Source organism: Asterias amurensis, chromosome 22 (assembly GCF_032118995.1).
Source record: "Asterias amurensis chromosome 22, ASM3211899v1".
NCBI lineage: Eukaryota > Metazoa > Echinodermata > Asteroidea > Forcipulatida > Asteriidae > Asterias > Asterias amurensis.
In genome coordinates, this window is record NC_092669.1 from 4,153,081 (window position 1) to 4,179,861 (window position 26,781).

General features: G+C 39.5%; 2 protein-coding genes across 3 annotated transcripts; one reads left to right on the forward strand and one right to left on the reverse strand.

Annotated features, from left to right (window-relative positions):
* The first annotated feature begins 5,772 nt into the window (after positions 1-5,772).
* On the forward strand, positions 5,773-17,372 carry LOC139953897 (transcription factor ETV6-like). Of its 2 annotated transcripts, none has more exons than XM_071953495.1 (3): positions 5,773-6,368; positions 13,199-13,352; positions 14,024-17,372. In XM_071953495.1, the coding sequence occupies exons 1-3, from the start codon at positions 6,225-6,227 to the stop codon at positions 14,359-14,361; spliced, it is 636 nt and encodes a 211-aa protein (XP_071809596.1). In that variant the 5' UTR covers positions 5,773-6,224; the 3' UTR covers positions 14,362-17,372. The 2 variants fall into 2 exon arrangements, with proteins under 2 accessions (XP_071809596.1, XP_071809597.1); XM_071953496.1 differs by lacking the exon at positions 5,773-6,368 and adding an exon at positions 10,999-12,138.
* A 3,074-nt stretch (positions 17,373-20,446) lies between these two features.
* Positions 20,447-26,758, reverse strand: LOC139953970 (uncharacterized). The gene is made up of 3 exons (XM_071953588.1): positions 26,652-26,758; positions 25,175-25,372; positions 20,447-24,209 (listed from the first exon to the last, which is right to left on the reverse strand). Exons 2-3 carry the CDS (start codon positions 25,331-25,333, stop codon positions 23,280-23,282), a joined length of 1,089 nt encoding a protein of 362 aa, XP_071809689.1. The 5' UTR covers positions 25,334-25,372; positions 26,652-26,758; the 3' UTR covers positions 20,447-23,279.
* Positions 26,759-26,781: the final 23 nt, after the last annotated feature.

Consider the following 26,781-nt stretch of genomic DNA (forward strand, 5'->3'; position numbering starts at 1 on the left):
AATTTTCCCTGCCCCTTTACCGTCCAATCACCCATTGACAAGCAGTAGTAGTAAAATTAACACACACAAAACAAAATCAGACCACAGGGACTAATACACTCTGTTTACATTTTACATTTTTTTCAATTATTGTTGTGCTTTTGGCGTTTTTTTTTTTTGGCAACCCACTTAGCTGAGCTACCATGGGCTTTGTACATAAATTTACAAAATGGGGACGTCAGAGCTTCTGTGTTCTACAAAATTGCCAGTGTCGTAGGGCTTTTCCATGAGAAATTAATTTTGTTTTTCTAAATCGATTCGAAAAAGGGAATCCTTGAAAAGAACCATGGACTTTTTTTGTAGATGGTAATTCTATAACTACAGAAAAAACAATTGCCAGCGGGAATCTGGGATTGTCCCTTATTATTGTCACTCAAACTGTTCCAATGCGGATCTCAATCCCGGATTTCCAAGCTTTGCGCCAACAATGTGAGCCCAATAAAAGATATCACAACTTCGTGTCATTATCATAGGCGCGACTAGACTTGGTTCCAAGTCTTCGATCGTGGCTTTTTTAGGTTGTTCTGCTGATAGCCGCTACAAACATCGCCCTCTTGTGATCTTTCTTCGTCATTTAGCCTACGAGATAGTCGGGCGCGTAATAGCTAATAATGTTGGGGCGTTTTCGTGGCTGAGATGCAGAAGAATAACCGCGATCTAAGACTTGAATCAAGTCTAAGGCGCGACCTTCATGAGTGTTGGGGATCGGGAAAGATTATATACTTGGTTGGCAACACATTAATAATTTCGAGAGCACGTTATGAAAATACTACAGTCCTGCTTTAGCAGACCCGCTGCTTCGCCGTCACACTAGTCTGAGATTGTGTGAGAAGAAAGTCCTGTTCGTCAAACCGACCACAAGCAGAATTACAATTGAAAACTAATTCAAGGTGAGTGTAAAAAATAATCAATTTATTATTCAAGTCAATTCTCAACTCTCGAGTCATTTTGCTTTGGAAATTTTTCCGCAAGTCAAGTCTATCACAAGCCATTTTTTCACCAAGTTTAGACAATTCACAAAGTCAATGAAATTGGCGACTCCGAGTCCGTGAGTCACAACTATAGAAAACAAATCTACATTGGTTTTTACCCAAATATACACCGATGTGTGTTCGCACTGTATCAAGACGTACCCGAGTTCTGTGAAATTACTACTTTCTCGAAAACTACGTCATTTAGAGGGAGCCGTTTCTAACAATGTTTTATACTACAAACCTCTCCCCATTTTTCTGCCCCCCCCCCCGCCCCATCCCCAGAGGTACTATCCCTCATGGCGAACTGTGTAAACATTTTTTCTTATGATAGCGCCCTCTTACGAATCATCCTCCTTCACACAGTCCATACGCCTCTCTTATGCATGACGTCATAATTCTTACCCAAAATGAGGCTACGGGCGCAAGTCCTCTATCACTTGCAGTGGCCGCGCCCATCACCTCGTTTTGGATTAGCATTGTGACGTACCTCATGCATAAATTAATATTAAGAGAGGCGTATAGCGTGAGTTACGCCATACATAATGACCCTTTCCGGCTTCGGCTTTGGATTCGGCTTCACGGGCAAGTAACTGTCTTTATATAAAAAGAAGACAGTGGACCAGTCTAATCTATATCCTGATGGACTTACACATGCACAAACATGTTTGGTTTGGTGCCAATAATCGCCATAAATTATGATGATGAAATAGTTGAGGACCTGACAGCAGATCGAGCATCATGGAGGCAACTGTTGCACAGAGGCACGGCTAGTTTTGAAATGAATCGACTAGTTCAGGCTACAGCTAAGCAGGCGTCAGCAGCGAAAGGAGAGGGAACGTGAGAGACATATCCATGGTCCAACCCTCCCTTTAACTACAACCTGTGACATCCGCCTGAGGGCATGTAGCTCACGGATCGGAATTTTGAGTCATCGACGGAGTAAGATAAATCAATCAATAAAACATTTATTTCCACATTCACATCACATGGAGGCATCATCCTAAAAGCCGAGGCTTATGTGGCGGATGTGCCCGTTACAAGATTACAGAACAAAACAGGAAAACAGCACTAAAATAGACGAATAAATAAATACTAACCGCTACGGTATAGATAACTATAACACCAAGGTTTAACCATGGTTAAACAGTCACATAAGCCTGGAGCAGAACATGTGAAGTAAACAAAGGGACAGCAATTAAACAAACAATACAATTTAGAAAACATAGACGAGTAAGTAGGTTGTTAAGTAAGTAACGGCTGAGCCAACTACCAGTATAAAAAAGCAAATCGATCAATTATGTTGGGAATTTAGTAATTGTTTTTAGTCGGTATTTAAACGAGCTAATTGAGGGGCAATTAGTAATTGGTGGTAGAAGATTATTCCAGTTTTTTGGTCCAGTGAAAGAAATTGTGTGTTGGGAAAGAATGATCTAAATAGGCAGCAGTTACCTCAACCCTAATAATCTGCCTGAGAGTAGGTGGCTCACGGATCGGACTTTTGAGTTATCTACGGAGTCACCTTAGGCACCAGCTATACCTCAACCGTTATAACTTAGTTTATTCTGTGGAGGACATCTCCCTCGACATCGAGGGATTGCTTCTATTATTATCATAAATGAAACAACCACACATTGGATGATAGAAAAAAATCAACAATGAACAATACATTTCAGAAAAATAAGTATTTCAGGATATGCGATTCTTTTCTGTACAAGCGTTTGGTTATTCATTTTTTTTTTTTTTTTTTTTTTTACCACTGGGCGAGCGTCATGAGCGCCTTTTTGTGGCGGATACCGGCGCTATAATAAGACTCCATTATTACTATTATTATTTTTAATCGTGTAGCATCCTTGTCATGTTGTCAGGTGTTACACAAAAGAGTCCGGTTTTAATTGTTGTTTTTGATGGGGGGAAGGATAGAAGAATAGAAGGATATAAACAACGAGTTTCGATTCTCAATCCTAGTTGGGAGCAGCTGATGACAATACTTTTGTTTTTCTGTAGTAAGTCCTGTTCAAATCACATCCGTGTGTCATGATTATTTTTCAATGTTAGTTTTGTTTCAAATTGTTATTAGTTTTTGTTTTGTAATATTTCCCTATCTACAGCGATAATAATGGCAAAAAAAAAAGAGAGTTTCATTTTGCATTTTTGTTGTTAACTCTTGCTGTGAAGCCAACAAGGTCTCCCAGAACACTATATCCAAGAACCCAGTAGTCTTCTGTCAAGGCATTCTTGGCGTAAACAGCGGAGCGACTGGAACGGGAGACCACGCGAGTTATGGACTTAGTCTATTTCCATGTAGACTTGATTCAAGTCCCATTCTCGTGTGAGATGTCCCTATGCATATCACTCCAACTTACTATCAAACAACGTAGCGTATACACAGTACAGTGCGCGCTCGCCGTCAAAAAATGGTCCCGAGAATGCGGAACAGGTTGGGGAATGATGCAAAGCACTAGTTTCATGGGGTGGCACGGAATTGGGACTTGAGTCAAGTCTAATTTCCATGAGGTGAACTTTGTACTTGCCCAGCCCAATATTAAAAGTTGAATACCCCGGGGCCGCATGGCAGTCTGATGAGTCATCAAGTTCAAACCACAGCCCAGGATGTTTAGGGAACATTGTCAGGTATTAATATTCTACAGAACCGCACAGTATGGAACAATAGCATGGACTAGCCTATAGTCCTTTAAATATTATTATTTCGCTTTTTGTCTTAAAGGTAGTGGACACTATTGGTAATTGTCCAAGACTAGCCTTCACAGTTGGTGTATCACAACATATGCATAAAATAACTAACCTGTGAAAATTTGAGCTCAATCGGTCATCAAAGTTGCGAGATAATAATCAAAGAAGAAAACACCCTTGTCACACGAAGTTGTGTGCGTTTAGATGGTTGATTTCGAGACCTCAAGTTCTAAATCTGAGGTCTCGAAATCAAAGTCGTGGAAAATTACTTCTTTCTCGAAAACTATGGCACTCCAGAGGGAGCCGTTTCTCACAATGTTTTATACCATCAACCTCTCCCCATTACTCGTCAACAAGGAAGGTTTTATGCTAATAATTATTTTGAGTAATTACCAATAGTGTCCACTACCTTTAATTAAATTCATGCTATTTCATTACAATTACAAACTTACGTACATTCGACTCATAATGAAACCGAATTACATCAAAAGTCACAGGATTGGTTTTTGCCAAAGTATATTATAGCTGATTGGCGAAATTATCACTAATACTCAATAACTTAAAAGCACTGCAACCCACCTCTATATAGTTTGCGGTATTAACACCATGTGTTCTTTGTCAGAAAGGTAGATTCATGTTCTCGGAGAACTTTCTTGCTCTATAGTCTGTGAAACTATACTGCACTGCGGAGTCATAGTTTAAGTTCGGTCGGGAGACTTCTCAGTTCTGAAAAGAACTGTCTTGCCTTTTTAACTACCCCATGCGGAAGGTAAAAGTTAAAACATCGGCTGGGACTACTACAAAGGCGGAGTCAGTTCTGAATTGGTCTCAACGTTTCGACTAGCTTGCTCTAGTCATCGTCAGGAGACTGGATTATCGTCAGGATTATCTACTCCGCGGCAGTAGAATAAAGCAAGACAGTTCTCTTAGAACAAACCCTACCTGACAAGCAGATACACACATGGTGTTACCGCAAACCAAATATACATTGATACCTCACCATGCAATGCCTCAAATCCTACATAAGGATAGCGTTATTGAGATATTGCAAAAAATCTGGAGTGTGGTTGTCCACGCAGAAAGAATAACCCGTAATTCGGGGAAGGCAACATCTGAGAAAATTTTTCACAACAACATCTGTAAAAACATTTCACATAAGTTGAAATGGGTCTAATTCCGTGTATGAAAATGTTGTGTTGTACATGTCCAACAGCTGCAATGCTTCCATTAGTAAGTTTGCAACTTAACTTAAAGGCAGTGGATACTATTGGTAATTACTCAAAAAGAAAAATGGTTAGCATAGAAAATTACTTGGTATATACGAGCAATGGAGCGCTACTGATAGTATAAAACATTGTGAGAAACGGCTACCTCTGAATGAAGTGAGGTAGTTTTCGAGTAAGCAATTTTCCCACGAATTCATTTCCGCGAGACTTCAGAATTAGATTTTAAGGTCCCGAAATCGAAGTCTGCGAAAGCAGTTTCACGACAAGGGTGTTTCTTCCAATATTATCTCGCAACTTTGAGTTGAGTTCAAATTTTCACAGGTTTGCTACTGTTTGCATATGTAGAGATACACCAAGTGAGGAGACTGGTCCTTGACAAGTGTTACAAATAGTAGGCCTTTTTGCACTGTGTTTATAGGACTGTGTCCCGATTTCCGAACTCTGCGCATGTACAGGCCTATACAGGCAAGCCATTCTCTAAACAACAAAAAATCTACCCGGCAATGATAGATAAATACACATGGTGTTACCGCAAACCAAATAATTATATCTTTGATACCTCACCACGCAATGCCTCAAATCCCATGTTTTGTCAATTAATATTGGGAGTAATAACCAAATATCAACTATGTTTATATAGTGGAATCAAGCCCAGGAACGCCTTGGCAAGTCTAGTATTTTGATGGCGATGTGGTATGACCTTGGTTTGACCTTAGTGGAACGTATAGGTACGGATCCCGGAACTATAGTCCGTGCGTGGGGTTGCCATCGTCAACAATCCATATCTACATCCGGCTTTAGTTTCTTCTTTAACTGTATTGCTACGTGTGATTGTGACGTGGTCATTGTGTTTTCACCATTCATGACCTGCTATTGGATGGCAACTTTCTGCTCATTCGCAAAGGTATGTTGATTTTCAAAGCGCATACCGCCGGAAGAGCCGGGGCATCACGTGTGTTCCGTAGGCACTTCTATTCTAGTATAAGTTGTTCCACGGTCACTCCCACTGTCATTGCTCTTTTGGTCACCGTTATTCCCTGCTGGTCTTTCTGAGTCGCTGGTTTTCCTGTGGATTTGGAGTTTGCGAATTGACACTGGCAACATTAACACGGGACCCTTGTTAAAATTGCTCTCGTGTGAAGGGGGCTTTTGGGGTTATCGTATAAAGTGGTATAGTTGCGTAAGACGCGTGCATTTACGTCATCAGAACGTCTTTACTTGGAATTACTTCGTAACTGCGGCCTTGTGTACTGGATCATAGTCTTCTCTCAAGACGGTATTGTATACTTCAAAGATGAAGGCACTCGTCCAATCACCAGATAAACAATTAAAATGTTGCGTGGACATTACGAAGAAAAGATACAGTGACCACTTGAAGAAAGTCTATGCAGGTGTGAATAAAACAACAAGAGACTCACAAAAGTATCAAGCTAGACTGGTAAGTTGTACCTGAGGCAATTGCACTTGCATACTCCTCGTTTGTTCATGTTTAGGGTTACGTAATAGAACACGACCGGGTTTTACATATTTTTTTTTTTCTGATTACAGTTTTAAAGAATTGTTTCACCTCGAAACGACTCGACCTGCTATAGGGTCAAATCGTTAAGCAAAACAAAAAAGAGTGAGTTTTAATCTAAAACTTTATAGCCAGCCTTTTTACTACCCTATTATTAAAACACATTATTTCTTCCAACGTTGGCAATGGTTTTATTGAAAGCTTAATAGCAACCTTTCAATAGCCAACCGGATCACATGACTGTGACGCCCGTGGTTTATCAATACTGTTTTTTGTTAATCATAAATGGTTTGGACCCAAATTCTTAAACGTGTTTTAAAGCAGAAAATAATGTTTAGCAAACTTCTTTGCTAAGCAAAACACGAGTTGAGAACCAGGGTGGCAGCAAAGTAAACTTTTGTGAAATTTTGGCCGGTAACCTGTTTTAAAGGCAGTAGACACTATTGGTAATTACTCAAAATAATTATTATCATAAAAGCTTTCTTGATTACGAGTAATGGGGAGAGGTTGATAGTATAAAACATTGTGAGAAACAGCTCCCTCTGAAGTGACGCAGTTTTCGAGAAAGAAGTAATTTTCCACGAATTTGATTTCGAGACCTCAGATTTAGAATTTGAGATCTCGAAATCAAGCATCTGAAAGCACACAACTTCGTGTGACCATGGTGCGACAAGGGTGTTTTTTCTTTCATTATTATCTCGCAACTTCGGCGACCGATTGAGCTCAAATTTTCACAGGTTTGGTATGTTATGCATAATTAATGTTGAGATACACCAAGTGAGAAGACTGATCTAAGTCTTTGACAATTACAAATTGTCTTTAAGTGAGTAATATGTTTTGTGTGCTTAGCATGTTTTTGTGCCAACATGCCGCTTATTGAAATTGGTCCCAAATCACAGTGGTCTATTCTAACTTGGTAAATCTTCTCAGCTCACAGTAACTTGCTAAGCATAGTAAATCTATGCTAAGAAAGAAACGAGTGACCAGCTTCCACTTTTGAGCATAGAGGTAAAAGACCTATATGTTGGGAGGGATGGGGTGAGGATGGGGCAAAGGAAGGGGGGGGGGGGGGGTTAGAGCACGAGACTGACACTGACAAGTACATAAGGAACCTTTGTGTTTAATTTTAGCGGCGTGTGCTGCCCACTATACGTGTGTATTAATTGATTACCATACGTTGCCATAGCAATATGCTACTCATCACGACACACCACCGTATTACACCATAGTGCCTGCGTGATTACGTCACACGGACCGTTATCTGACGTCATCTGCGTGGTCATATACTGGAGGCACGGCACACGAGAGCAAGTGGTAATTTGCGACAATCGCTATGGCAACCCATCCAGCTGAAAATGATGAATTTGTGGTGACGTAATGCAATCTGAATCATCGTGTATACTCATGTACGCATTGATCTCTGTTCTGATTGTTTCTGTGCAATAATGCAAGCGCCAAAATGTCAGTGCACTCAAGCCAGGCAAAGTTCGAGTGGGCAATGACAGGCAACTTTAAAGCAATTGGACACTTTCGGTAAACAGTATTGTCCAAGGCCCACATTTCATGTATCACAACTTATATATAAAATAACAAACCTGTGAAAATTTAGGCTCAATCAGTCATCGGAGTCGGGAGAAAATAACGGGAAAACCCACTCTTGTTTCCCCACGTTTCGCCGTGTCATGACATGTGTTTCAAATAAATCCGTAATTCTCGCTATCGAGAATTGATATTGTTTTAATGTTTTCTCAAAAAGTAAAGCATTTCATGGAAAAATATTTCAAGAGAAGTCTTTCGCCATTACCTTCTGTAAACCCTGTAAATTATTTGTAAATCTGTGATTTTGTTTTCTTTCTGTACCGAAAGTGTCCAATGGCTTTGAAGGGAAAAATTGCCTTGGATTTGGCGAGTTGGTCAATCAAAGGCGTTTAAAACCGTTTGTTATAAAATGCATGGTCAGAAAGATGTTTTAAAAGTAGAATATAATTATCCACACAAATATGCCTCAAAAGTGGGTGGTTTTTCTTTTACTGTGCTAAACCAACGTGTTAGTCGACGAGGTAAAAGGAAAACCGTGCAATTTTGAGGCATGTTTGTGTGGATCATTGTATTCTACTTTTACAACATCTTTTTACACAAACGGTTACACACGCTTTTCAACTACCAACTCGACCGATCCAAGGCAACGTGTTCCTTTAAAACATCTTTCTAGCCATATGCATTTTATAACAACTCGCCCAACCCAATGCAACATACCCCTTTAATTACTCTTCATTTATTGATTCTGGCTGTGAAGTCATGCGAACTAATAATCACTGCACTAGTCAATAACACATGTAATGGAGAGAAGACAAAGGAAGTTTCAGTTTTAGATGTGGGAGGAAAACCCCAGAGAATTATCAAGGGAAAACCACGCAATTCGGTTGGGGATTGAAAACTGTTTCGAAACGGGTTCACGGAGTTGTAAGGCAAACAGTTCAGAAAAGAAGAGAAACCGTTCACATTTGAATGTTCACTTAAAGGCAGTGGACACTATTGGTAATTGTCAAAGACTAGCCTTCACAGTTGATGTATCTCAACATATGCATTAAATAACAAACCTGTGAAAATTTGAGCTCGATTGGTCGTCGGATTTGCGAGAAAACTATGAAACAAAAAACACCCTTGTTACACGAAGTTGTGTGCTTTTAGATGCTTGATTTCGAGACCTCAAATTCTAAACTTAAGGTCTATAAATCAAATTCGTGGTAAATTACTTCTTTCTCGATAACTACGCCACTTCAGAGGGAGCCGTTTCTCACAATGTTTTATACCATCAAACTCGTTACCAAGTATTAAAAGGTTTATAATCATATGACTCGATTTCCTTATTCATCGAAAACATTTTAAGTGGAATTCAGCAAAGTTCACGACTTGACATTTTCGTTCAAGCAGGTCTTTATGGATTATTGAAAACAGCTCCGTGCTCCTTATTAAAAATTGAACTAGAAACTACGAAAGTAAAGCTCAGGTTAATTCAATGACCCACCAAAATCTTTAACCTGGAACTACTCCAAAGCACGATCGGAACAAAACACCCATTTGGTCGTGACTGGCGTACCATAACAAAACTGTCTTTACGTAGAAATGTGACGTAAGTCAACTACACCATGACGTCAACACACAACGGGACAGTGGTATCGAAAATTACAGTTATGTCACCGATTGATGTTATAATTATACAAAAAGTAGGTCTTTTTGGTTTGCGGCAACACCGTGTGAATATCTGCTTGCCAGGTTTTGTTCTGTAGGGAACTGTTTTATTTATATTCTACTACCACGAAGTATATATTTTTTTAATTCAGGAGACTTCACAGTTCAGAAAACAACTGCCTGCTTTTTAACCACTAATGAAGTTCATAGAAATTCGGCCGGGACTACTTTAGCTTTGGGACCGCTATTCTATTCACTTCACGACTGCGGAGTGATTTCTTTGGTCTCAACTTTTCGACCAGCTTGCTCAACTCTTCGTCGGGAGAACGTTATTGTTGATATGCTGTAAAATTATTGAAATGGCCTACGGGAGCGTGTATGAAGTCTCACAATACTTCAAAGAATTCAATTATTATTGTTACACCCACTTTTTTTCCTGAACTGCAACTGACCTCCGTACTTTTAAGTTCGCTACCGTGCAACAGAAAGCTTTATCGGGTGGTTTTTAGGCCAAAGTACGGCAGCCTGTGTCTGTGCTTTGAAGCTTTACATACTTCGAAAGGGGGACGGTTTTTTTATTCGGGTTACTTGATCTGCAACTCCCTGAAATATGTTCTTGTAATTATTCCGCTACCGTGCAACAGAAAGCTTTCCCGGGAAGTTTTTTAGCCACAGTGCGCCCACCGTCTCTGTTGATTTGAAGCCCGCGCTGCAGTATACACGTCCACCCTGTGTTCTGCAAAAAGAACTCCGTACTTGTAATTTCGCTACCGTCTTACAGACATCTTCCTCGGTTTTTGTTGGGCCACAGTGCGCTCACCGCCTCTGTTGCTTTGAAGTCTGTCATTACTTCATAGGGAGTCAGACGTCCACCCGGTACGGATACCTCAACTACAAAAGAACTCCGTACTTGTTATTTCGCTACCGTTTGTAACAGAAATCTTCCTGGGGGGGGGGGGGGGAGGGGGGGGGGAGGGGGGGGGGGTTAGGTCACAGTGTACCCACAGTCTGTTGCTTTATTCATGGATACTGTTCCCCGAACCCGGACTAGATTTAGACGGCCTTGATGCTGCGGTTTTCTTTATTTTCTGTTGAACCCATTACTTCCAAGTTCCAGGTATAGATGAATTTGCGAAACTTATGTTTTTACACCAGGTTGGTGCACAGGAAGAAGCTAAAAATAGTATAAAAAAAATACTTTTCAACGAGTGACACAGTTGTTTGTGCATAGGCCTAATGGATTATCCACATTTAGAAGTCAGTATTTTCAACGAGTAGGTGGTTTGCTTTCTTCTGTTGGGAATTAGATAAATACTATCAGCTTCTGTTTCTAAAAGAAAGATTAGTTTCAAATTTGACAGTTTACCCTTTTCTCATTGACGGATAAACAGTTAAGAACCCGTAAAGGTTCTTCATTGCAAGCTGACTTTCTACGTGTATACACAGGTGATAATAAACTTTGCTACTTTAGTATAATACATCGAAGATCTACCTACAATTACATCGTCGTACCTTCAAGCATGCAAAGGAGTTTAATCCACACCAACTGCAACTTCCAATCAATTAGATGAGTGTGATTTCCAAAAGTCACATTTTGCAGGAAATCCTAAACTTTTCTTCGAGCGCCAGTTGCCAGGAAAGTGTATTGAGATTTAAAGCTGAGAAGAGGAAATCACTCAATGACAGTGCTCAGACGGGTATGCCATTACATGTGTTATTAGTTCGCGGAATAGGCTTGGTGGGGTGCACCACTCACAAAACGTTTAAAAAGCCAGTGTACGAACGTTCAGAGTTCTTTTGAAGTCAAGTTGTATACTACTAGCTACCGTGACTCGCCTCTTGAGTCAAGTTGTCGACAAGCTGTAGTACTATAAATACCAAAAGCCGAGGTCAAGTTGTCGACAAGCTGTACTACTACACGCTACCGAAACTCGTCCGTTAAGTCAATTTGTTGACAAATTGTAATTTCCTACACGACCGAAACTCATCGCCTCTTAAGTCAAGTTGTCGACAAGCTGTAGTACTATAGCTACCGAAACTCGTCTTTGAAGACGAGCTGTCGACAAGTTGTACTTTACTAGCTACCGAAACTTGCCTCTGAAGTCAAGTTGTCGACAAGTTGTACTATTAGCTGCCGAAACTCACATCTGAAGTCATTGTCGACAAGTTTTACTACTACCGAAACTTGCCTCTGAAGTCAAGTTGTCGACAAACTTCACTACCGTACAGCTACCGAAACTCGCCTCTTTAGTCAAGTTGTCGACAAGTTGTACTACTACCTGCCGAAACTCACATCTGAAGTCATTGTCGACAAGTTGTACTATACTTCTTTATAGTCACCGAAACTCATCTGGCATTGAACGACTATTGGATCGTTGTGTACTGAGCACCGTATCCACAGCGATAAACTGATATTGTAGACCGGTCATCAATTTCATCCTAAGCTGTTCATGAGATCATGTCGGTGAAGCTCTTAGCACAACGCGAGTCCGACCACAAGGTACGAACATCATGGTCACGGTAGAGTCATGCTGGCGTATAGTGGTGTCTTGCCACGCCTTCCATATATGGGACCCCGGTTCGAATCACACCCTGGGCACTATATGGGTGCGTTCGTTTAGCTTCCCTGGCTGGGTCTACCCCGCGGTGCTCACTCGGGTGAGCCCCTGACAAGAGCTAATCGAACGATCACACTCGCCCTCTGGTGGTGACGGCATTTACCTCAGGTCACCCCAAGTGACCCACTCCATCCACAAGCAGGGGACTGGGGACTGACTCGGGTGAGCCCCGTCGCTATTCGAACGTACCGGGGTAGACCCAGGGAAGCTAAACGAATGCACCCAATGTGAGTTGGGTTTTTCAGTCCCTACCTGACTGCGTGGATTTTCCCCTGTTGGTAAAATTTTCTGGGGTTTTTCTTTGTCTTTTCACCTTCTCCAGATACTGAAATGGCTTTAACAAGTATTTATTATGTAGTAGATGTATAGACGAGTGTGCAAGTCTCTCAATTTTCGAACGGATCAGAACAAGTATGTCCAACTTGCTCTATGGTCCAAACCATTATGGAGTTTTAAGTGCGCGTGATTTCTTCACTACTTTTGTTTACCGAATCTTTTAGTTTTATCTATAAAAAAGTATATATATTTATTAAACTGTTGCGAAAGTAACATTTCAGCCATGAAATAATATATTATGAACAATATTTGTCGAACAAATTAGTGACATACCTTGACGATATGCCCAAGGCTTTCGTTTTTTTCACAATTAAGAAATCATTGCGTCACTGACGTTTGTAAAATTAGAAGTCCACAGATTTGCACAATGGCGTTTCACACATTGTCAAAATGTGGAAAACTTCTTTCGAAAGAACATGAATTTCAGAATGCTATCGTTTTAAAAAATGAGCTACAAATATCTCGCGAGTCCATGTTTATAAACATAATTTTTTGGGTCTGAGATAGTCAGATGTATCCTTTCATTTTCGTTAAAAAAAGAAAAAAAGGAAGCATGTTTTTAAAATTTAATTTGGCATAATATGAAATCTTATTTGACTCATACAGGTACAGAAGTGGTTGGAGCTCAAGAAATGCGTATCTTTATCGACTGGCTTGAACGAAGGAACTTTCCCCGTCGATCAACCCTTCAAAGTTCATAAATCTACGGCAGATGCACTGCAAGACAACCCAACTGCAGTCGAGCGCCTTGTACCCATGGGTATGTAATTATATTTACAAAACACAGAAACTTTTAGTTTTCGAATATTATCGTCATATGCGCAGTGGACACTATAGGTAATTACTCAAAATAATTATTAGCAGAAAACCTTACTTGGTTACGAGTAATGGGGAGAGGTTGAAGTGCCATAAATTCCTAAAAGAAGTAATTTTTTTCCACGAATTTAATTTCGAGACCTCAGATTTAGAAACTGAGGTTTCGGAATCGACAATCCAAACGCACAAAACTTCGTGTGACAAGGGTGTTTTTTCTTTCATTACTATCTCGCAAGTTCGATGACCGATTGAGCTCAAATTTCCACAGGTTTGTTATTTTATGCATATGTTGAGATCACGTACACCAACTGTGAAGGCTAGTCTTTGACAATTACCAATAGTGTCCACTGCCTAACCCTAATCCTACCTCACACCAACAAATAAATAGAACAAAAACATACAACCCAAGTAACCCAACCTCATATTTCGATTTCGCTCTGTTTTAAATTATTTGTTAAATGCACTAATTAAAACTAAAAATATTACTCAAAGTAATGTTTAGCAAATAATGCCGGTGATTTTTTTTTCCACAAAGCTTGGGAGAAGTATACACGGAGTATACAGTTCTACACTTCTACACCTCTTTGAAAGCATTTTTTTTTTCATACATTACAGATCCGAGATTATGGACCCCGACTGATGTGAGAATCTGGCTGAGTCACATGACAGAAACACACAGCATACAAGCCGATCCAAGTTTCTTCCAAATGAATGGTCGTGGTCTCTGCCTCATGTCGCTCAAAGGTTTCCAATTCAGAGTTCCAGTTGAAGGGAAGCTTCTGTACGACGACTTCAGAGAGCGGCTGAAAATATGCCTCCTGGCGACTAGAAAGGAGACTATCAAACCCACCAATCAAAAACTGTGTCACCAAGAAGCAGCCAATCAGAGAACGTCGACTGTTCGTGTTGGCGAGAAGGGGACAAGTCGTACGTTCGTGTACCAGACATTATGAGAGTACGGACCATGTGGTTTAATGGACTTCTATGTAAATATTAACGATGCAGCTGAGATGTATAAGAAAAAGCTGCCCTTTAAGAAGTGGCCAGGCATGGGCCATGACCAGGCCTGGAATTACACACAGGTTATGGAGGCCATGGCTTCGGTTGCCCTCTCCTGCCGTCGATTTCACAAAACTCTTCCTAACTTAGGATTAATCTTAGGACTTTAGGACGAGTTCAGTTACGTATCCGAAGACATGGGACGCATTGGACCCATCCTAAGTTACTCGTCCTAACTCGAGATAAGACGAGTCCTAACTCTTTGTGAAATCGACGGCTGGTCTTGGCCTTGGTGCCCCCTTCAAAAGTATCCCATGGTAGACTTTCAGATTTTACAATGGAAGTGCCCCTTCTCAAAATTACAATGGCCTTGCCCTCTCAAAGATGAAATTCCAGGCACAGGCTACACAACTGAATGAATAACTGAATGTGCGTTTTATGCTGGTCATACTTTTCGCCGCACCCCTAAGCTACGGTGTTTCTGATCAGCAGAGTGTGGGTTCGAGTCCAGGTCGTGAAACTTGTGTCCTTAAGCAAGATACTTAACCATCATTGCTTGGTCCTTCGGATGGGACGTAAAGCCGTTGGTCCCGTGTGTTGTGTAACGCACGTAAGAGAACCAAGTGCACTTATCGAAAAGAGAAGGGTGTCTGCCCGGTGTTTCTGGTTTGATTAGCAGCATATAGACCTTTCTTTTGCAACGTCACAGCCCGAGTTTTTGCCAACCCAGATTGGAAAACTAAGGAAAGCCATAAGTGCAAAATCAAGAAAAGATCGCTATTTTTGGTAACAATATAACAAAATTTGGTGATTTTTTTAAAAACAAAACAACTAATTATGTGAGGTATTTTATTAATTGAAAATTTGCAGAAAATGTTGAAATTTGTTGAAACATCTGTTTTTACGAATGAGTGTTTTACTAACATTCGGCCGACCATGCCAACCAAGGCGGTTTGTTTATCAACAAAAGAAAGGTCTATTGAACATTTTGATCGAATAGACTTATTTGTACATATTAATGACGCAGCTGTTATTTTAAAAGAAAAAGAAGTCGTTTGTTGAGGCACTGGACACTATTGGTAAACTACTTAAAGGGAAGGTACACGTTTGGTGATTACTCAAAACAAATATTAACTTAAAAACTGACTTGGCAACGAGCATTGGAGAGCTGTTGATAGTATACAACATTGTTACCGCAAACCTTTCCATGTCGTATTTTCACCATGCAAAGTTTCAAGACCTACGACCTTCAAGTGATTAAATCAGAGCGAAAAGCGACTTTGACTCCCCCCTATTGTTAGAGTTTTCCTCGAATTCTTCTGTGTATATACGGGACTACAAACAAAACAGGAAACATTCTGTGTGAGTAGGGTTCTTATTGTCAAAGACCAGTATCATCAATTTGTGTATCCCAACATATTACATAAACATACGAACATTGTGTTCAATTAGTCATCGAAGTTAAATTACGAAAAAAAAAAAAAAAAAAAATGGTTTCATCATGGAGATAGACTGAGTGCCTTAGAATGAACCTTGCCCCTTTTTAGAGGTTTGTGGGTGAAAAAAAAACTCAATCTAAAACTGCATCGCTTAAAGGAACACGTTGCCTTGGATCGGTCGAGTTGGTCTTTGAAAAGCGTTTGTAACCGTTTGTTATAAAATGCATATGGGTAGAAAGATGTTGTAAAAGTAGAATACAATGATCCACACAAACATGCCTCGAAATTGCGTGGTTTTCCTTTTACCTCGTCGACTAACACGTCGGCCATTTATTGGGGTCAAAATTTTGACTCCCATAAATGGCTGACCGTGTTAGTTCGCACAATTTCGAGGCAAACTTGTGTGGATCATTGTATTCTACTTTTAAAACATCTTTCCAACCATATGCATTATATAAAAAACGGTTACAAACGCTTTTGTTTTGACCAACTCGTCCGTTCCAAGGCAACGTGTTCCTTTAAAGGAGGTCTTTTCTAACAGTTGTTCGTGTCTCTTTGCCAAGTTTTTGTGGTCAGTTGAATTTTGGAGCATTATGTATGCCCCCCCCCCCTTAAAGGCACTGGATACTATTGGTAATTACTCAAAATAATTATTAGCATAAAAACTTTACTTGGTAACGAGCAGAGGAGAGCTTTTGCAGTACAGTATAACACATTGTGAGAAACGGCTCCCTCTGAAGTGCCATAATTTCGAGAAAGAAGTAATTTTTTTTCCCACGAATTTGATTTCGAGACCTCAGAATTAGATTTTGAGTGGAAATCAAGCATCTGAAAGCACACAACGTCGTGTGACAAGGGTGTTTTTTCTTCCATTATTACCTCGCAACTTCGACGACCAAATTGAGTTCAAATTTTCACAGGTTTGTTATTTTATGCATGTTGAGATACACCAAGTGGGAAGACTGGTCTTTGACAATTACAAATAGTGTCCACTGTCTGTAAAGTTGTTGAAAGACTTTACCGCGTCTTCATGTTGTGTAAGCTTGGGTTGGCGTATACGGACGTTTTGATGTTTATGTTGTAAAATTAATGATGACGACGAAATTCTTTAGTCCAAACCTATGAAAATGACAGGGGGAGCCGTTGATAGTATAAAACATTGTGAGAAACGGCTCCCTCTGAAGTAACGTTACTGTAGTTCTCGAGAAAGAAGTAGTTTTCCAAAAAATTGATTTCGAGACATCAGAATTAGTTTTTGAGGGCTCGAAATCAAGCATCTGAAAGCACACAACTTCGTGTGACAAGGGAGTTTTTTCTTTCATTTATTATCTCGCAACTTCGACGACTAATTGAGCTCAAATTTTCACAGGTTTGTTATTTTATGCATATGTTGAGACACACCAAGTGAGAAGACTGGTCTTTGACAATTACCAAATGTGTGCAGTGTCTTTAATTTTTTTTTTCTTACGCTGATAATTGATTTGGTTGACAAAATAAACGTTCTGATGTGTTGAGTGACAATTAAATCAAGAGATATCGTGAGTGTCCATTTGTGTGTTATGTAAACCTAAATTAATAACAAAAAGCAATTACAAATTTGTCACTGATCTTGTATGTTATACCAAAAGTGGGCTGGCAAACTATTTCTACATAATAGGTGCTACAGGAAAAAAGGCTTTAAATTGGATAATTAAACAAAGAAGAACAGTATACAAACTTGAGGAAATTTATCTCTCAGGATAAGAACTTTTTTTAACATTTTGACTAGAAGCACTGGGTCGGTAGAAGGACGCACATACAGGTCTATGAAAAAAATGCTCAACAAATTTATGTCCAAGTATCTCAGTCGCTTGAAAATACAAATTACACTAAGCTTGGGTGATATCATGATATTAACGAAACTCGCGAAAACAGTTCTTAAACGATTACGCTTGATATTTTGCTTATCGAATAATCGAAAATCGCCATATTTTTTGACGATACATTGTGGGTTAAAAAGAAATCACCCAAGCTTAAATTACACACATTTGATTTCTTACTTGGAAAATATTTTATTGTTTTATTATAACTATTTACGTGCATTTTTTTGTTTAACCCGAAGTGGAAATATTTAAGAAATAATAACATTGGGGTAATTCAATTTTTTATTAAGACCAGATTTATTTTAACTGCAATTTTTTCATTTTTCATGCTGTGTTTATGCTGGTTTTTTGTCTTCATAAATTAACATTTCTAGAAAAACAATCAGATAATGTACAAAAATAACCCCAAAATGTTACACAAGGAAGTGTCGTGGCCGAGCGGTTAAGAACACCGAATTCAAACTCTGGTGTTTCTGATCAGCAGAGTGTGGGTTCGAATCCCCAGCCATGACACTTGTGTCTTAAGCAAGACACTTTCATCCTTCCTTCGGATGGGACGTTAACGTTGGTCCCATGTGTTCTGTAAACGCAAAGAACCCAGTGCACTTATCGTAAAGAGAAGGGGTTCGCCCCGGTGTTCCTGGCTGGATTGGCAGCATATTGCGCCACAGCACCTTGTAAACCATTACATGGTGCTAAGGATTAGGTCTTATATCGCAAACTTCGTCCCACTCCTTGCAGTAATAATACCTGGCGCTTTGTATTCTTTGGCAAAAGGCGCGTTATAAATACGGTTATTATTATTATAAAAGTTTTGCAACTCTAGACACTTTAGACAGTTTTCAAGTTTTTTCAAAATCTTGAGGTTGGGGGCTATGTAATCGGCAGTTACGAAAAGGTTAGCCTTGCTCGAGGCAGTCGCATTATTCACTCCGAAAAGACGCCGCTGTAAACCCACCCGTATACACTGTGCGTGGTGCGTGTAATCACGCCGCACGACCCACCCGTATACACACTGTCACATCGTACGACTACTGTGCACACAAGTCATCCGCACTCGTACCACTAACCGCATGCGGAGGCCGTCAGGCAGATAGTTTTTCGGAGTGAATAATTCGACTGCCTTGAGCAAGGCCACGATGGCGCAGATGGCGCAGATCAGCAGCGCCGATAAAAGCAGTATTTTCCCCGTCATGTTTCAGCCCGTTTCACGCTACTGCGGTTTCGGCGGTGTTTTCGATCAAAGTTATTAAAATTGAAAAGTTACAACAGATGAGCTTTGATTCTGCCTAAAGCTGTCCATCGACTTTTTGACTTAAAACCCACAGTGGGTGTACCTTATATCGAGTTCTAACGAACTTTCTTCGATTTGAATAACAGTGATTGGTTCTGCACCACCGACCAACGCAATGCACAAATTTGCACCTCTGTATAGACCATGTGACATTGTGAGTGTGACCGTGTGCATTCTTTGGATTTTCTGGCAGGCAAGATACTGCATGGTCATAATGGTAAAGCTGACATTTTGTGTCATAATTTCCACATCAATCCAAAAGTTAAAGCTGGACAAGTTTTGAGATTTGCCCCCTTTCATCATATCAAAATTTGATGTGAATTAGAGTGCAATCTCCATAAAATATAAAATGTTATGTTTTCTTCCATTAGGCTGTGTACAAATCATGCCTGCATGAAGTCCAGGCTCTGTGGCTCTTTTGTAAACATGTTGATGTCACAGGTCAAATCGTCTATATGGATCACAGAGTATTGTAAAATACTCAAGTTGTTTGCAAATTTTGACAATAAATATTAGCGGTGTCGTCCTTGACCGTTTGTCATACTTTGGCACTTTTCCCCACTGGATTGATCGTCATAAATATACGAAGCAATGAATCAACAAATCGAAGGATTATTTCATATAATTCACACCTTTAATTTTATTTGGACAGTGCCAAAAATTCACAAATTTAATTGTATTGGGACAATGCTAAAATATTTCACAAGAACTTCTTGTTAAGTGCATATCATGCGTGCACACTACTGGTTGGTATAACAATGATTACAGAGCGACCATTGCACTTTTTAATGGGTGAAGGTGGCCCAGGGGCCTATTTCATAGAGCTGCTAAAAGGGACACGCCTTGGATCAGTCGAGTTGGTCTATGAAAAGCGTTTGAAACTAACATGTTAAAAAATGCATGGTTAGAAAGATATTTTAAAGGGTAGAGTATAACCCTCCACACAAGCATGCCTCGTTAATTACACAATTTTATCTTTACTTTGCAGGCCTTTTATGGAGTAAAAAACTTGACTCCACAAAATGGCGAGTCAGAGCATACTGATCAAAATGTCGAGTTTAAGGAACACGTTGCCTTGGATCGGTCGAGTTGGTCTTTGAAAAGCGTTTGTAACCGTTTTTTATAAAATGCATATGGGTAGAAAGATGTTGTAAAAGTAGAATACAATGATCCACACAAGTTTGCCTCGAAATTGCCTGGTTTTCCTTTTACTGTGCGAACTAACACGGTCGGCCATTTATGGGAGTCAAATTTTTGACTCCCATAAATGGCCGACCGTGTTATTTGACTCCCATAAATGGCCGACCGTGTTAGTTCGCACAGTAAAAGGAAAACCAGGCAATTTCGAGGCAAACTTGTGTGGATCATTGTATTCTACATTTAAAACATCTTTCCAACCATATGCATTTTATAAAAAACGGTTACAAACGCTTTTTATAGACCAACTTGTCCGATCCAAGGCAACGTGTTCCTTTAAGCACCCCAACTCATTAATGTACATGTACTTACATTACATGGTTTACTATACCTTTCTATATCGTATTTCCATCATGCAAAGTTTCAAATCCTACTTTTTAGTCAAACAGTAGTAAATTTTGAAGACCCCAATAGTTTTTTTGTGTGAATTCTGATTCAAAAAGATCTTTATCTCTTTGATTTTTGGAATGATACAAAACCAAACTGGTCAAAGGTCACGATAACATATTAAAGGTCACGGTGACCTACTTTCAACAAAATTTATTTTTGACAAAAATGTTGATTTGAGGACGCAATTCTCATCATTCTTAGGCTTTAGTGGTTTCTGCCCCAACCTCATGGTCAGTTGGATCGCGCAATAAATTGGGGTGCATTCATTGCTCATTCAAGCACAGCTTTTTTAAAAATCAAAATCTGAAGACATGAGGTACAAAAGTGCGTTGGTCTGACACGGAATGACCCTTGAAAGCTGAAGGTCAACAAACTATCAAAGTGCGTGTGTAGAAATTTCGATTTGAAAATGACTATTGGTCTGGAGCCATTCTCTGAATTCAGAAGCAGTCATCGAAAACAGTTTCTTTACAAGAAAAATCAGAGAGTGGAACAGCCTCCCATCAATCAAAATTTCTTTGTGTTCCCTAGGGCCCAATTTCATAGCTGCTAAGCACAAAAATTTGCTTAGCATGAAATTTCTTCCTTGAAAACAACAGGATTACCCAACCAAATTTACATTTGTTGCAAGTTTCTTGTTACTGGTATTCAGTGAGTTGTTGTTTGCTTATCCTGAAAATCACGTGGAAATTTGGTTGGTAATCCTGACCTGAGGCAACAATTCCATTTTTTGTTGGGAACTAACTTTTGAAAAGAAATTCAAAGTTGAATTCATAAATAAAATTTTGAAAATGTATGGTGGTCGGAAACGGAGGAGTGTCGGGCAGGTTTTCCAGTCTCCCAGGGAATTCTACCGGCAGTTACCGGTATCCGCCAGAGATTCTGTCCACGGTCTGAGAAGGAGAATCCTAAAGAGGGCGCTATCGCAAATCACAGAGTATTGTACAATACTCAAGTTGTTTGCAAATTTTGACAATAAATATTAGCGGTGTCGTCCTTGACCGTTTGTCATACTTTGACACTTTTCCCCACTGGATTGATCGTCATAAATATACGAAGCAATGAATCAACAAACCGAAGGATTATTTCATATAATTCACACCTTTAATTTTATTTGGACAGTGCCAAAAATTCACAAATTTAATTGTATTGGGACAATGCTAAAATATTTCACAAGAACTTCTTGTGAAGTGCATATCATGCGTGCACACTACTGGTTGGTATAACAATGATTACAGAGCGACCATTGCACTTTTTAATGGGTAAAGGTGGCCCAGGGGCCTATTTCATAGAGCTGCTAAAAGGGACACGCCTTGGATCAGTCGAGTTGGTCTATGAAAAGCGTTTGAAACTAACATGTTAAAAAATAATGCATGGTTAGAAAGATATTTTAAAGGTGTTATTTAAAGTATAACCCTCCACACAAGCATGCCTCGTTAATTACACAATTTTATCTTTACTTTGCAAGCTAACACGGTTGGCCTTTTATGGAGTAAAAAACTTGACTCCACAAAATGGCGAGTCAGAGCATACTGATCAAAATGTCGAGTCAAGCACCCCAACTCATTAATAATCAGTACTGATGTACATGTTCTTACATGGTTTACTATACCTTTCTATATCATATTTCCATCATGCAAAGTTTCAAATACTACTTTTTAGTCAAACAGTAGTAAATTTTGAAGACCCCAATAGTTTTTTTAGTGAATTCTGATTCAAAAAGATCTTTATCTCTTTGATTTTTTGAATGATACAAAACCAAACTGGGTCAAAGGTCACGATAACATATTAAAGGTGGTTTCTGCCCCAACCTCATGGTAAGTCGGATCGCGCAATAAATTGGGGTGCATTCATTGCTCATTCAAGCACAGCTTTTTTTAAAATCAAAATCTGAAGACATGAGGTAAAAAAGTGCGTTGGTCTGACACGGAATGGCCCTTGAAAGCTGAAGGTCAACAAACTATCAAAGTGCGTGTGTAGAAATTTCGATTTGAAAATGACTATTGGTCTGGAGCCATTCTCTGAATTCAGAAGCAGTCATCGAAAACAGTTTCTTTACAAGAAAAATCAGAGAGTGGAACAGCCTCCCATCAATCAAAATTTCTTTGTGTTCCCTAGGGCCCAATTTCATAGCTGCTAAGCACAAAAATTTGCTTAGCATGAAATTTCTTCCTTGAAAACAACAGGATTACCCAACCAAATTTCCATTTGTTGCAAGTTTCTTGTTACTGGTATTCAGTTGTTGTTTGCTTATCCTGAAAATCACGTGGAAATTTGGTTGGTAATCCTGACCTGAGGCAACAATTCCATTTTTTGTTGGGAACTAACTTTTGAAAGGAAATTCAAAGTTGAATTCATAAATAAAATTTTGAAAATGTATGGTGGTCGGAAACGGAGGAGTGTCGGGCAGGTTTTCCAGTCTCCCAGGGAATTCTACCGGCAGTTACCGGTATCCGCTAGAGATTCTGTCCACGGTCTGAGAAGGAGAATCCTAAAGAGGGCGCTATCGCAATAAGTTTGTACACAGTTTGCCATGTTGAGGGACCGAATCTCCGGGGGGACAGAATCTCCTGCCACACCGTGCAAGTTTTCAGGCACCAACCACTGTGGGCAGAACCCTAGAGAAGTTAAATTTGAGTGGTACCTTTCAAATTCTTTATCTTTGGCATGAAGACAATCCCATCACGACATCACAGTCCCATCATGAGTTTGTTTTTAGCCGGAGTAGGTAGTAGGTTTCTCCGCCGGCGGAGACTTACACCAACCCCGTAATCTGCTTCTGGTGTGTCGTATGCAAGAACACAACCTCTGCTCGAAGACTTCTTCGTCTTTGGCCAATAGCTTTTCTTCTTCCCATGGTCTAAATCGCTAGAATATGAAGCGTTCAATTTCTGTCTCATTGATCTGCGCCTACAATTTTTTTCAGGTGACGTGGAGTCTCTTAATTCAAGTGAAGATCTCTTCATTGATTTCTGTTCAGCACTGTCGGTGGCATGAGTGTTTCCGACGTTAAAGCGTGTTCTTAAAACTCGTCTTGAGTTCACCACATTTTTGCCGGTGGATGGAAAGATGTCACTATCTTCATCAATGTTGTCTGATGAACTTTCTTTAATTTGATGTCTAGTATTGTGAAATTTTCGTTGATTGTTTTCTTCCTGGCCACTTCTGATTGAACCAGCTTCTAGAGGGAGGTCAACATCTTTGTTTGTTCGTTGTGGATTATTCCATGTTTGGTGGATGGTTTCAGATCGTGAACGTCTTCGTTGGGCACGGGTGCGGCCAAGCTCACCAACTCGAGGCCTCCGCTTTTCAGCTGATTTAGACTCACGACCTGATAGTAATCCCAAGGGATTAGATGTTGGGGATGATGATCCCAAATCATACACAGTCAAGGTAACTGATGAATCTGATGAACTTGTTAATTCTCCACCAGTGGCAATCTTTCCTCTCTTGTCTGCAGCCTTCTTCATGAACTGCAAACTTGTGTAGTGACACGCTGCGTCTTTCCTTGTAATCTCCCTTCTCTGGGTCTGAGTTGGGTCCAGGGTGCAGGCTGCTCTGCAGCGTCTTTGGCGTCTTGGTGGGGTGTATGGTGCATTTGGATCTAACTGTGGCGACACCTATTTTTACACAAAAAAAAGCAACTAGTAAGAAACATCCACCATCACTCTATCAGGATAGATACTAATTTTGTAAATTATAACAAAGGGAATCAGTAACTCTAACACTTAATACAGATCAGCAAATAGAAACTTAAAATGTATTAATTTGTATACTTTGAAAATATTGTAGATCTTAAAATGTGCCATCTTGTTTAAAGGTCTACAACTGGAAGTGGAAGATTTGTGGAAACTTGAAGGCAGTGGACACTATTGGTAATTGCTCAAAATAATTATTAGCATGAAACTTTACTTGGTATCGAGTAATGGGAAGAGGTTGATAGTATAAAACATTGTGAGAAACGGCTCCCTCTGAAGTGACGTAGTTTTCGAGAAAGAAGTAATTTTCCACGAACTTGATTTCGAGACCTCAGATTTAGAATTTGAGGTTTCGAAATCAAGCATCAGAAAGCACACACAACTTTGTGTCGTGACACAAGGTTTTTTTTTCTTTCATTATTATCATCTTGCAAATTCGACGACCGATTGAGCTCAAATTTCACAGGTTTGTTATTTTATGCATGTGTTGAGATCCACCAACTGTGAAGACTAGTCTTTGACAATTACCAATAGAGTTCACTGTCTTTAAGCACCAAGTCACACAGAAAAGCAACGAGTGATTTTCAAGATGGCACCATATACATGTAATAATGAACTGAGGAAAATGATAATTAGGCCTTACGCTTATTATTTTAAAAATGTTTTGCCACACATCTGGAACACTCTACCACTTAATCTTAGATATTGTCTTTGAACCACAAAATTTGAATCTCTGATCAAAACTTATCTTGTGTCACATGTTTTCAAGATCTAACTTTGTTGTGTCTGTTTTCTTTTGGTTTTTGTTTTACACCCGGCAGGGTGATGTGCACAGGTATTACTATTTTAGTATAATAAACCAATGATCATAATAAATTATTATTTACCCAAGATTGCAATTTTTCTGTCACCGGAACAAGCTCTGCTCCAACTGGATTTCTCGCTGAAAAAACAGGACTTGGGTAATGACGACTTGCTTCAACTGGACTCTCTGTGAACACAAGAGGGCGCTTTCTTGAGTTTCCTTTCTTTTTCCGCCTTGCCATGTCAAGTTTCTAAGCTGCTTTGTTTGACAATTGAGTTGCCTACAAATGTACATCAAAACATAAATGAGATACATACAGAAGTGCAGGAGTTAAATAGAGTTTGGGAGAAAAAACAAACCCAGTTGTAATGAATAAAGAAATCAGGAAGAAACATTCTCTTCGCATTTTCAACAAGTTGACTATATAATCACTAATCATCAGACTAATAAGTGACTACATGTATGTTTTGTGTTTTTCGAAGCCACCACTTCAGCTTTGGATTCAACTGGATTCAGCTCAGGCTAGCTGTTTATGACAGTGTTGCGCATGCTGGTTTCAGACGAGAGGACAGAGCCTAAAGCCGAGACAATTGACATGACCCCTTAACCAAGCATATAAACCTCACCACTGTTTTTGTTGCTATCCAGTCAAGTCGGTCCTATCCGGTCCTATAAAAAGTCAACTCAAATCCGACCTAATTAAGTCAACTCGGTTTAAGTAAAGTAAGTTATCTAGAAAACTAGACCTCCATCTTCTTGTTAAAAATCTTAGTAAGTTTGTAAAAGATTTTTTTACAATTTTTACAATACTTTTTTTTTACAAAAATTATTTGCTAGGCCTAGGCTTATTATTTTTTTTTTTAAGAAAAATAAATGGATAACTTTCCAAAAGGCGCCACCACTCTTTCACTAATTTTTACAAAAGAATCTCATTGTTAAGGTAAATACTAATATTATTTCATATCGAATGAAGTGGTGGCGCTATACAGACATTTTTTCAAAAAATTGAATATTTTTTTATGTGGCTGTAAAATAGTGTAATAGCCCCCCCTACTAAAATAACAAAAATATCATTAGTTACCACAACAGTAAACACTCAACAGACAGAGAGATGGGGAGATATTGGGAGTTTAAATTCAACTTTAATTATTAATTTAAATTAAAAGTGCAAAGAAAATGTCCCAACCAAAACAAAGTTAGTTAAAAAGTCATCTCGGTTCTCGGCCCTGGCTAATTCTACCCGAACCAAGTTGATCCCCCTTTCCTCCTCCATGGTTGACCTATTTCTTTGGAGCTCTTCGACCCGGCCACGCCGCCGGAGTCGAGCGTTTCACATCCTATACCGACCTCGACTACAGACAATGAGTCTGAGATGTGTGTGCCACCATCCTATGCCCAGTGCATGCAGTGCAGTCAGTTGCGGAATTGCATGTGTCGTCAAGCAAGTGTGAATTATTTTTATAAAACAAAACCGACTGTCCACTGACAAAGTAAAGCAACACCCCACAAAATTAACATACCTCATTGAAACTGTACCTAGAAATGTAGTGATTACTTACCTTTCATGAATGTCTACATTGCCAAAGACTGTAAAATAGCCTACTTTTTGAAACAGACGATTTAATTTTGTGTGCAGATGACATTTTGTGTTGTTTCAATCTTCCCGCATATACCGTTGCTTTTACAACG